The sequence below is a fragment of the Gadus chalcogrammus genome, chromosome 9, assembly GCF_026213295.1.
Source record: "Gadus chalcogrammus isolate NIFS_2021 chromosome 9, NIFS_Gcha_1.0, whole genome shotgun sequence".
NCBI lineage: Eukaryota > Metazoa > Chordata > Actinopteri > Gadiformes > Gadidae > Gadus > Gadus chalcogrammus.
Window position 1 is genome coordinate 1,851,324 of NC_079420.1, and position 12,696 is coordinate 1,864,019.

The 12,696-nt window shown below is 44.5% G+C and overlaps 1 protein-coding gene across 1 annotated transcript; it reads right to left on the reverse strand.

Annotated features, from left to right (window-relative positions):
- Positions 1-5,707: 5,707 nt before the first annotated feature.
- Positions 5,708-12,624, reverse strand: fkbp4 (FKBP prolyl isomerase 4). Its single transcript, XM_056599081.1, has 11 exons — positions 12,219-12,624; positions 11,518-11,662; positions 11,273-11,415; positions 10,770-10,890; positions 10,433-10,589; positions 8,973-9,063; positions 8,724-8,807; positions 8,407-8,592; positions 6,994-7,137; positions 6,756-6,851; positions 5,708-6,575 (listed from the first exon to the last, which is right to left on the reverse strand). Exons 1-11 carry the CDS (start codon positions 12,309-12,311, stop codon positions 6,498-6,500), a joined length of 1,338 nt encoding a protein of 445 aa, XP_056455056.1. The 5' UTR covers positions 12,312-12,624; the 3' UTR covers positions 5,708-6,497.
- Positions 12,625-12,696: the final 72 nt, after the last annotated feature.

Genomic DNA, 12,696 nt, shown 5'->3' on the forward strand with positions numbered 1-12,696 from the left:
TGTACAACACTTGAGTTAGAGTGTGTGTTATCACACACACAAACACATGTGGCTCGGTTGTAGCTCATTGTCGGGCCAAACTCTCTGGGCGGGCAAGGCAGAGAAAGGGGAGGAGCTTGGCCCCTTATGACGACATATGGGGCCCCATTCCAAATCAGCACGCCTGAGCTTCCATTTTATCAAAGCCGAGCAGGATACCCTTTACTCGTTTTACACCGAACGCAAGTTTTATCAGTGGGGGACCATAGGCAGGCTAGGGGAACTTAATGTTAGAAATGTTATAAAGTGAGATTTCCATGCCATGGGACCTTTTAGCACTTATTTTTCTTATTAGGTTGTGTAACGGCCCATTGTCAAGAGACTTTACTGAAAGGTAAAGGTAAAACAATTATGGTCTCGCGCAGGAGACAGAGAAAAGGAAGAGGTGGCAAGGCTTAAGCCCAATCGCAAATCTTCGTGTTGAGCGAGAGCTTCCTCCTTGGACTGGTCTGCTTAAGTAGCCTAAACCGCCAGGTTTAGCCGAGGAAGCCAATTGGCAGCTGGAAACAGGCGAAAGCTTGAAAATAATCCACAAAACATAATAGCACCAGCAGGGGGTGCTAGAGTGCATATACAAACTAAACAAAATAAAGAGGGTCGTAACAGGTTGTAAGACGAAGGAAGCAGCTTCCAGTGCCCCCTACATGCATGGTGCACCAACCTGGCCCAGAGCCCAAGTGCTGGAATCTGTATACCCTTGCAGGAAATAAACAACATCCGTAGAGCGGACTATGAACCCTTGACGCGTGGAAGTACGCTTTTATTACATGTAATGAGATCCGTGGCGGTGGGTCAATAGAGGGCGCTAGGGCGCCGCCCCTCCGTGAAATCACTTGAATATATCTGCCAACTATTAATCAACTATTGTCAATACGAATTAAATCAACAAAAAATTGTGTGATATAGGCCTACTTGTCACTGCCGGTGTTACACCGAATTCTGCGACCCGTCGAAATATGTGACCCCAGAGGGCGCTGTTGCACATTTTCTGCAACATGCACGAGTTTGAAGCTAGACTCGGAATAGATACATTCGTTTTGTGACACCGGGCAATACTTTCTTTCACGGTGCGCTAGATTGAGTGTGGCATCGTTTATTGCGACCGGCGTTGCTTGTGGACTCTGTGATGATCACAGACATGAATAATTGCGGCATTAGTTCATATTTATTTCATAAACGGCAGTAAAAAATAATAATAACGGTGGGCATACAAATAAAAACGGTGGGCATTATAACAAAAACATAAATACATAATTGCACACCGTATTAAATGTGCTTAATAAATACATTTTATTTCATTAGCATTTCACAGACCCATAGTATGGATAAGGTGTTAAGTACGGTCAATCACCGTTGCTTCTTTCCCCATAAGACGCTACAGTCAGTAAGACGCTTTCAAGAAAGAAAGTATTGCCCGGTGTCACAAAACGAATGTACCCATTCCGAGTCTAGCTTCAAACTCGTGCATGTTGCAGAAAATGTGCAACAGCGCCCTCTGGGGTCACATATTTCGACGGGTCGCAGAATTCGGTGTAACCATTTAAATGCGTCTGAACGTCAATGGTTTGGGCTAGGCTTGTTATTGGTCATTCGAAATAAAGCCCTCCTCCAAGTCAGGGGCGCCGGCCACGTTGAAGTCAAGTAAGCTCGCTAACTTTTTGCTGTCTATCAAGCAGAGACGGCTTTTCATTGGCGCAAGAAAATTCGTCCCTCGGGTCGCACCAGTGTGCGCCCCAGGCCAATGGTATTGCTATTCTTTTTTGTTATCACCACATGATTGGACAATTCAGCGAATCAATCAAATAGGCTACCTCCCTCAGCAGCAGTTATAGTTCGGTCTAGGGGTTAGGTTTAGGGGTTAAGGGGTTAGGGTTAGGTTAAGGGGTTATAGTTGGGTTTAGGGGTTAGGGTTAGGTTCAGGGGTTATGGTTAGGTTCAGGGGTCAGGGTTAGGTTCAGGGGTTAGGTTTAGGTTCTGGGGTTAGGGTTAGGTTCAGGGTTTAGGGTTAGGTTCAGGGGTAATAGTTAGGTTCAGGGATTAGGGTTAGGTTTAGGGGTTAGGGGTTAGGTTTAGGGGTTATAGTTAGGTTTAGGGGTTAGTTTATAGTTCGGTTTAGGGGCTAGGGTTAGGTTTATTCACGGTTGTTTTTTTGTTGTTCATACTTCCTTCACAAATTCCAGGGGAGTTTCCGTCCTGCCAGAGGCATGGCAAGCATGCATTAGATGCTTCTCGAACTTGCGCTACCAAATTCTATGAGTGAGTTAGGTTGGGGCGGGGCTGAACCTGAGCCGGGGGCGGGTCTAGACCTAGAGATGGAGCAGGACTAGTCCGGCTCCACCCATTGGCTCCGCAGTGAACAGCTTCTCAGCTTATAAAGAGATATAATTTAAGAAGCTATAAAGTCAGCCAAGGCCTACAGCTGACTAACCAAGACATAACAACACAGTAGAATTAGCTACAGAGTAACCCGAGGGCTAGACCTGGGTAACTAAGGATTACCCTAACCCTACTACTAACCCTAACCCTAACCCAAAACATTGCAAAACACATATTGTTTGGGGGCCTGGCTGAGCCAACTGGAGGCAGGACTTCTGCACTTCCGTGACTATCTGACTTCAGATTGTCACGGAAGTAATTGCTGACTACAAAGGTGTTTTAGTTTTATGAAACGTGCAGGCTGTGGTTGTTGTAAATAATGGTGGTCAGGTTCATCTGATTCTCTAGCAGCCTACCCCAAAAAAAACTACTGCCAAAATTGATACCTTGATATATAATATTTAATACAGCATTATACAGGTTATAAATTATACAGGTTTGCCTTCGGACCAATTGGGGCCTACTCGGTTACTTAATTATTGCTTCAGATACAATACTACTGACAGACACCATGATTTTATAGCCATCATCTCTTTGATTGAATGTGTTTTATCAGGGGGAAAAAGTTAAACTTGTCAGAATGTCAGTTGACAATGGTATACAACTGTATGACAAAAACAAGGGCAGTCTTTCTGCATTTCCAATGAGCTGAGATTCTGGCTCAGTTAAAGGTACATACTGCAGCTTTAATTATTAAAAAACAACTCAAGATGAACACAGAAGTGATGGTATCTGCTCACCCTGCTCATCGGATCCAAATCCACCCTCACTAAATCACAACACACCCCAGCTCCACTCATAATTATCGATGGATTCCCAGTACCCTTCTCCTCCAAAGTAAAGAGCCTCGGCGTCATCCTGGACAACACCCTCTCATTCGCACCCCATATTCACAACATCACCCGGACTGCATTCTTCCACCTCCGCAACATCGCCAGACTCCGCCCATCACTGACCCAATCCAGCACTGAAATCCTAGTTCACTCATTTGCCACATCACGCATAGACTACTGCAACGCCCTCCTCACCGGACTCCCCACCAAACTCATCAACAGACTGCAGATCATTCAGAACTCAGCCGCCCGGATCATCACCCGCACCAAATCATCTGACCACATCACCCCTGTCCTCATCCAACTTCACTGGCTCCCAGTACACTACCGCATCCAATACAAAACCCTACTCCTCACCTTCAAAGCTCTCCACAACCTAGCCCCCAGTTACCTCTGCAACCTCCTCCAAGAATACACTCCCTCCCGCTCCCTCCGCTCAACCTCTGCTGGACTACTATGTATCCCCACATCACGACTCACTACAATGGGTGCCCGGTCATTCAGCTGTTCAGCACCCAGGCTCTGGAACTCCCTCCCCCCACACATAAAACAGTCAGACACCATTACAACCTTCAAGTCACAACTCAAAACTCACCTGTTCAAACTCGCACACAACGTCTAACTGATCACTGTTTTGATTGTTTTTTTTTCTTTGATTCGTTTTGTCTTGTTTTTGTTTTATTTATTTCTTATTGCTTATGTTTATTTATTTATTTATTAATTTTTTCCACAATGTCTTGTTTTTTAAAAAATGTATGATGACTATATGCTATGTAAGGTGACCTTGGGTGTCTTGAAAGGCGCCTCTAAATTAAATGTATTATTATTATTATTACTATCTGGGCTTTCCATATTAGATACATTCAGGGCGTATGTTATTAATGGACGTTTTCGTTTACACCAACACATTGACCTCCATCAAACACAATTTGATTTGAGAGTTGTAAAGAGAGACGCTCAGACAGAAAATAGTGATCGGTTGGCCCTTGAGAGCCAAACCAGAACCAATACAACATGGGGTATCGCATGCACTCACACACAACATACAACAATGGCCTTTTGATATAGCATTCTGAATAGTGAAGGGGAAGTATAATCCAGTGTTGTGCTATAAAATGTGCCTATCTTTTATGGCTGTAAAAAAATATATGCTTGCGGCAGATAGCAATTGTGCTACAATGAACCCCAAACATTGTTTCTCACAAACAGGCCACACAGCAACTGTTACCTAATGTAGTTCAGACCTGTCATTTGTCGTAAAAAAATCTGATTTAATCAGGTTTATATCGTGGAGGTTGCCAAACAAACAAAGTGGTGGCAGAAAGCAACAGTTGATTCCTACCTGTTTTTGTACAATTAAACCCAATGCCAAGTGCCATAAAGAATGTTCTCCACAGTAACTACCTCTCCTGAGAACACCCACCCCAGCCTCCATCACAACCTCTGAGCCTATAGGCAGACCCATATAGCTAATCCTATCATGGCTATCTCCACTCTGGCCATTACACCTACACAGGTCAGTGTCAGACCGAATGGGCAACATGCACCCCAGACCAGGCCCACATTATCCTCGTATTATCCAGGACAGCATTAAACGACCCCTAACCTATATATTTTAACAATGTTGTAACCTTTTTAGTACAGGACAACAAAGCATTTTTAGGGTCACATTAAAAATACAGACTTCTTTCAGGACATAATGCAGAAATGTAGGTCAGAAGACACACCACATTGCCTGCTCTAAAAAGATCCTGTTGGGAGGCCAACGGACAATCGGTCCCTTATAGCTGTTGAATCAGAGCCCTTTAAAAGTTTATTTCCACGTGGATGGGTTTAATACAAGGTTTCAAGGCGTAAGAGGACCATACCGGTCTGGGTGATAAGCCATTGTAACCATCTCTCCTGGCGCCACTTATACAGCAAGGTTAATTGTCCAAATAACGTTTCACCGGTGGTTCCGAAGAGCATTTAGTGCAACACCTAGAAGTTAAGAAACACTGCTCATTGCTACGTTTGGTATGTGTTGCCTTGGGATTTAGATGGCTGACACATTGCTTTGTGTAGGTTGTCTATAGTTGTGGCTACTTGGCGTGCAGCAATAGTATTGATTTGTTTGGCTAAAAGTGTGCTCAAATAAATGTGTCGCAATTTCCTATTTGAAATAGCTAATGATTTTTTTTCGGTACGGCATCAGTCAATATATACAACCCTAGCTGTATGTGGTGGGCCTTTACGTCTTGGTGCCTAGGGGCCAGCAAAATAACCCAATAAATGTTCACATTCTGATAACCTACCTTTTAGTTCCATGGCTTTCGTACCATTAGAGATGCATGTTAAACTTTAGTTCCAAACAATTCTAATCATAAAATACCAAATATTTTATTTTGAGGATCATATGCTGATCTTATGCCCAACCCCCAAACGTAACCTGTTCTCATGCATAATCAGAAAGGATTGCGTTATGAAACAAAGTTGTGTTATATGTCCAGGAGAAGTGATTTTATTTCACACATCTTCAACGCACATATTCCAGTTAAGTAAATCAATGCAATTACCATTTAGGTACAAGACAGAAGTCACAAGCACAACATGACATCTGATTACAGTTTCCAAATGAAAGAACAACAGTCATGTAGCCCATCAGCTATACTGGAGTTGTAGCAATTAAGGTAGCCGTAACTTGGGAGAGTTCACCCAGGTTATTCAATGGTTACTCCTTAGATACGCAGTGCTGCTATATACACACACAAACACAACCTCGGTTACACGCAAGACCACACGCACGCACGCACACGGTGTTCAAGACTTTGATCTGAGGGCCCTTGGAAAAAGGTATCATCGTGGGATCCACATCAGGAAGTGAAAGAGGAAGGTAATCCCTCTCTCCAAGATAAGACCGTGAAAACTAGGATTCAGAGGGACAAGTTTGATCATCCGAATTCATTTGATTCCAACTAAACCGTAAAAATTGCATGTTTTAATGATGCGACCACGCGAGTCCCAAGTCCCCAGGGAGACAACAGCGACATGAAAACACAGCCTAACCAACTAGCTGCCATGGCATTCACAGACAAAAACAATGAGTGAAAAAAAAAAAGCCAGTGGGAAATTAAGCAGGGCGTCTTATTGATTGAGTCCTCCACAGTCACACCTCATTGACACACAATCATGCATTAAAAAAAATCCACATCCACACGCGCCCCGACGGCTTCAGGGATCCCCGACGCCAAGGGCGGCGCCTGGAAACGTCTACTCCTGCGATCCGTTCTCAACCTCCATCTCACCGACCGTTTCCATGCTCTCCACCGTGACGTTCTCAGCCTCCTTCTGTGTCACAACAAGAGAAGGGACACCAAACATGTCAAAACCAAACCTTCAACCCATTAACTTAAGTAACTTAAGTATTGAAGCAGTGCGATACCAAATTAAAATGCACTATTTAGTGCATTTAAAGCAGTATGCTGCCCCCTAAAGGTTGGGGAGGGTAGAGAGCTGCACGTCGCTCACCTTAGCATCCCTCTCAGCAAACTTGGTGAACATGTTTGCATAGAGACGTTTGTCCTTCTCGCGCTGATCTTTGATGTGTTTCTGACAGAGACCCAGCTGGGTGGGACAGGCAGAGCAGTTAGAAAACATTTCACTATTCATTTATAATTCATTTTACAACCTCGGCTAACACGACGACAGTTCTGCCTCAGCGTTGGGACTGGAAGTGGTTGAGAGGTTCCACCAGCTCGTGCCTCACCTGGGCCTTTGCGGCTTTGTTGGCCGGGTACAGTTGAATAACCTGCTGGAAGTCTTCCCTGGCCTGGTCAAACTCCTTCATGGCCACCAGGGCCTCGCCCTTCCTGAACAGGGCCTTCTCGTTCGATTCATCTAGTAGCAGAGCCTGAAAGACAAAAACAAGGTACAATGGACATTAATTAACAACCTGTGGAAAGTAAGCATTATTGCATGCTGATATGTAATTTGAATAGATATAGAAGTGAAAACGTGTAAGAATGATAAAATAGCCTTCTAAATGTTGTATTGACACAAAGTATTGAACTTCTTTGTTTAATATGGAAAGCATCACAAATATGCGCGTCATCTTTGCGCAAGTATTGATATTCAATTGCAAATTCTATTTTTTAGCACAATAATATCCATTGCTTTGTCCCTAGACTACATGGTCCGTGTTCGAGTCTAAAGTTATGCTCATTTTGGAATAAATGTTAATACATATCTATGCGTTATAGCATCTACATTGCCGTTCTAATAAATGTTAATACATATCTATGCGTTATAGCATCTACATTACAGTTCTAATAAATGTTAATACATATCTATGCGTTATAGCATCTACATAACAGTTCTATTCCGAGGCTTCGCCTTATGTGCTGAACATTTCAGCAATGCACTGATATCCCGGTACATGGGCCACGCCCACATTCCCCCGGGCACCGTGTATACAACACGCTCAGCACGCTCGTCCACCCTTCTTTCAGCAGTTGCTCGAACCAGTCCTCTACTACTCTACTACTTGTGATAGTTGAGTCTGATGTGCCCTGTGACTTTGGTCTTTGTAACTTGGGTCCAGCGTCAGTACAGTGATCGTGCTCCACTAGCAGCTCCACCTTAGCCTCGAGGGCGTAGCCTGCATGAAATGGAACCATAGTTTGGCCATGATAACTCTGGTTGGTTGATTGTAGGCCTGTCCATCTGGTGTCCCTGCTGTACCCTCCAACGACCGAAGGAATAGCAGAGGACAAGCTGCGGTGCTCCGCGTTATGTCCAAGGGGCCCTGGTGAATGTGGGCGGGGCCCTGGTGAATGTGGGCGGGGCCCTGGTGAATGTGGGCGGGGCCCGCTTTGATTGGTGCATCGCAGGCACTGTTCAGTGCCCGCGAGTGCGCGGGCGGCTTACAATCACAGAACTATATAATAGTTATAATAACATACCTAAACGGATGTGTGCATTTTTGCAAATACCGAAATTATTTCGAACTGAAATTTCTAATATAATTGTTTGAGTCATCAATATCTATAATATACCCTTTTCATTCGATTATAGATTGCAACAAATCACCACATGCATGGTATCGCAATGCCTCTTCAAACGCACGGTATGGGGACCCATGTGGCGCGAGGCCCTTGCCGCGGCCGGCCGTAAAGAATACCTTGTCACAGTTCTCCAGCGCCTGGCCGGCCTCCTGGATCTTCAGATAACACATGGCGAGGTTGAGATGTGCAGCTAGGCGCAGCGCCTTCGCCTTCAGCTCGTCCTCCTCCCCCAGAGCCGACTCACTCTCCAGCCAGGTCACGATCCGCTTGTACTGCACCGTCGCCTGCTTGTACTTCCCCTCCTGAACACCAGATCGTGGGAACTTCGATTAATCGCCATGTTTATTTTTATTGTCTTCCCGATACAATGTCAATAGTTGATCGCAATATTATTTTTGATTAAACGTCAATGAAGCCACAACGGCGGTCGTACCTTAAAATACTGGGTTCCTTTGTCTTTGACCACGCTGCTCTGCTCCAGCTTCTCGACCGTGTTCATTTCCCAGGACTCCTTTGCCTGAACAACCAGAGACACTTCAGTCACCAATGATAGCATACACTTCCTGACAGTATTCAAACTGACTTGTATCATCATTGGGGCAAACCAGAACTTGATCCTTCATTTTTTTTATGATTTCAAAAAACTGATATGAATCAAACAATTGCCTTCTAGCAACCGTACCTTTTCGAAGGTTGTCATTTTAATCTTGTACTGCAGTGTCGCGTCACCTGGAATAGCATAACCTGCATTTCCCGTGAGTCCAAAGCCATACCTAGGATAGGATGGGGCAAAAGTGCTTGGTATTAATGATGAAGAAGTTGATAAGAAGCGTTTCCACATTTCATTCATTAAGCTAAACAACTATCTTACAATAAGTACCTTCATCCAAGAAAATAGAACCCAAAAAGTACAAGAATGATGCAACTACATACAATTCATAAAATAAACAAACTGCTTCAATTGCTCCATTATAGATACCAGAGATGGAGAATTATTTTTACATATACGACATTCAAATCTAGGGGAGCCCTGAACAGATTTTGATCTACAGCTGAGTGATACGCAGTTATCTGTAAATTGCTATTTGCCTATTTAACCGAGATTCAGAAGCCTTGTTTAATTCAACATTGTGGGTTAGCATTTGCTTTACGTAAGCCCCTGTTCATGTGAGGGGGATACGTTTTTGATTACTTTCCAAAGATTTCCTATGTGTTCCAAATAGTAACTTATGAAAAATGATTGCCAGTGACAAAATAGTCTGTCTTTGATTATGGGGCTCCCTGCGATGTGCCACTGACTGGTTGCCCCCTGCACCGACTACACAGCCAGAAGCAGCTGATCATAGAATTGCGTCAGCGTTGCCTCACAGCCTAATAGTCTATTCAGAACACATTGGAAATCTTTGGAACGCAATTGAAAGTGTATTCTACTCACATAAACAGGAGCTAGGATACGGTAACTCTGCAAGTCAATGGAAGCGGCCATTGGAAAGCAAATGATAAGCAAACAAACTCCCCTTCTGGACACACAGTGATGAATTTGGAATTCATCAACTCGTCTGAATCTTGTTACGACAGGCAAACGCTAGTCAACATATCACACCATTTTTTTTATGTTGACACTGATAAATGGAACACAAATGGACACTAGATATGACCGATTGTACTTTGACATGAACATAAAACTATCAATATCAGGTTTATATATGAAAATAAATGCCTGTGATGAAAGGACTAATTCCACAAAAAAACAGCAAAAGAAATGAATAATCTAACAATGATGCCAAAGAAGCGGCATTAGTAAAACAAAAATACTCAAATCAGACAAAGGCAATGTTAAAGGAGACATATTATACCACCAGGTGTGAGTGTGATTAGGCCTACAAGCCGTTTTCGAAAATCGGCCCCATATGACATCAATAGTGGGCGTGTCCGCCTAGATCTGTGCTGGATAGATGAGCAACGTTTACTTCAGTCCACTGGGTAGGCTGGTAGACTGATCCATCCAGCACAGATCTAGGTGGACACGCCCACTAGTGATGTCATATGGGAGTCGGGACAGATTTTTCGAAACGGCTTGTAAGGCTAATCACACTCACACCTGGTGGTATAACAGGTCTCCTTTAATGTGAAGAGTCCTACTTTGGCTTAATGTTGAAGATGGACTCCTCGCCCTGCTCCATAGCCAGGATAGCCTTCTCCACACCGACAGGTAAACCCAGGCCCTCGCCATCGCCAATCTCAAACTTCATCTCCCGCTCGTCGAACACTCGTCCTTCGAAGGTACCCTCCACGGAAACTACAAACACAACAAGGTCGGGTTAGATGGGACGACCTGACAGTACCACAGAATCTTATGGTGATCGAGTAAGGGTTGGCCCATTTGTCTGTTTTGAGTTAGTAAAGCAGACATCTGCCTCATGGGAGATTATTGCAATACATCACCGACACAATGAACAGAGAGCGCGAGTGTGCTTACCTTCAACTGATGCTCCTTCGTTGGGTTTGGAGTAGCCTTCCCCTTTGGTAATGATCCGACGGATTATCCCTCCATCCTCGCCCTCAGTAATGTCCTCTCCTCTGAACTCAAAAAGCTCCACCTAAGAGAAATGTATACAGACATACCATGTATCCAACAATGCATTTAGGAAGGCAGATACATGCATACAAACATCTTCCATTGTTCCTCAACCACCCTAGGACAAGGAAAACACAAGCAAAACAAACTTGCACCCATGAAGCCAAATGTGTTTTGTGAAAATTAATAATCTATAATCCTTCAAACAAATAATACCATTTATTTGTATAACTACAACCTTTCCAATATTGACACACAAGGGTGGCACTTCTACATCGTCAGTGCAGTCAGTCAGCGTTGATAGGGTTACACCCAGGACATAACCACAAGCTGAAGAAACATTATAGAGAAAAGCTCATTCTAAAGTGGTTGGGACCACATAAACCGGAAACAGCTAGACTCACCTGGAACACGAGTGTGGCATCTGGGGGTATCTTGGGTGGACTGCCTGCAGACCCATATGCATATTCTGGCTTGCAGATAAACTGAGACAGCTCTCCTATTTTCATTGTGGCCACGCCAATGTCCCACGCTTTTATCACTTGACCTAAAGACACGGGAAGAGCACAAACAAGTTAGAATGGCAATGCAGGCCAGGGGAAGCTTAATAATGTGTATCCCCAATGTCCCGAGTTTATGAGGAACCAACCTTTGCCCAATTCAAAGGAAAACTTCTCCCCCCTGTCTCGACTTGAGTCGAACGGCGTGCCGTCCAAGAGGGTTCCAACGTAGTGCACGAACACCTTATCCCCGGTCATAGGCAACTCTGTGCCCGTGCCTTCGGCCTTCACCAACTACACAAACAAAGAAAGAAAGAAGCAGTGATATGAGTTAAGGATCAAACCTGACATCCTAAATCGGATAAGTCAAGATATTGACTGTAGACGCCTGCAGTGATGCGTGTGCGGTCGGAACGATAAAGTCCCCATTGTGACACACCAGGGTCATGCTACCATGTGGGATGAGCAGCCCTGCATCACTTGCTACTAGCTTGAGTAGCTGTGCTTCATGCTCTAGAACATTCTAGAAACATCCATGCAGAAAGTGGCTGGGTAGCCATTTGACTGCTCCCTCCCTTGGTTGACCAAGAGGTGACGTTCCCCTATTCTCCAATCAAGCATTCGTTTAAATAAGCTTATTTTTGGCTATGAAACTGAAACAACGTGTTGTCATATTAGCCGGAGCTAGCAACTATTAGCAGATCCAGCAGCGCTGGTGGCTTTAGCATTATATAGGTCAGATAGCCACCAGTCGAGTACAATAAGCACAGGGACGATGACCACATTTGTCACCTTTAACCCAGTCGACCTAACTAAGGATAAGGCCATGGATGCATGATCAACGACTTACCTTCAACACACCCCCATCTTTCTTCGGGGTGATGTCCTCTCCCTCCATTGGGATGTCTTGCTGTCCTTCACTCATCGGTTCTTCCACTGTCATTGTGTCGCGGCAGACCAAACCCCCTTATATCCTTTTCCAACGTGCGCCACAAAGAGACAATGCGTGCTAACGATGTAGCCGACTACCCAAACCCGTATGACCAGTATTAACCTTACCGCGAGCCGATGTATCAACTAAGACGACCCCGCTCTTATTGAACAATCCTAATGCCTGAAGCTGTTGTTGGGCCTCATGCACACTAGTCGCACGTCTATTTGGGCAGAAGCTGTGCTGGTACAATACAAGTCCACGTTACCATTCAGCAGCACACCAAACAAACTGACCGACTGACTGCAGCAGGGCAGAGAACTTTCCAGACAAGGGGCGGGATCAGGAGACGTCTCTACTTTGGTTGTCGCTCGATTGTAAGCTCCGGTGCCGCAGG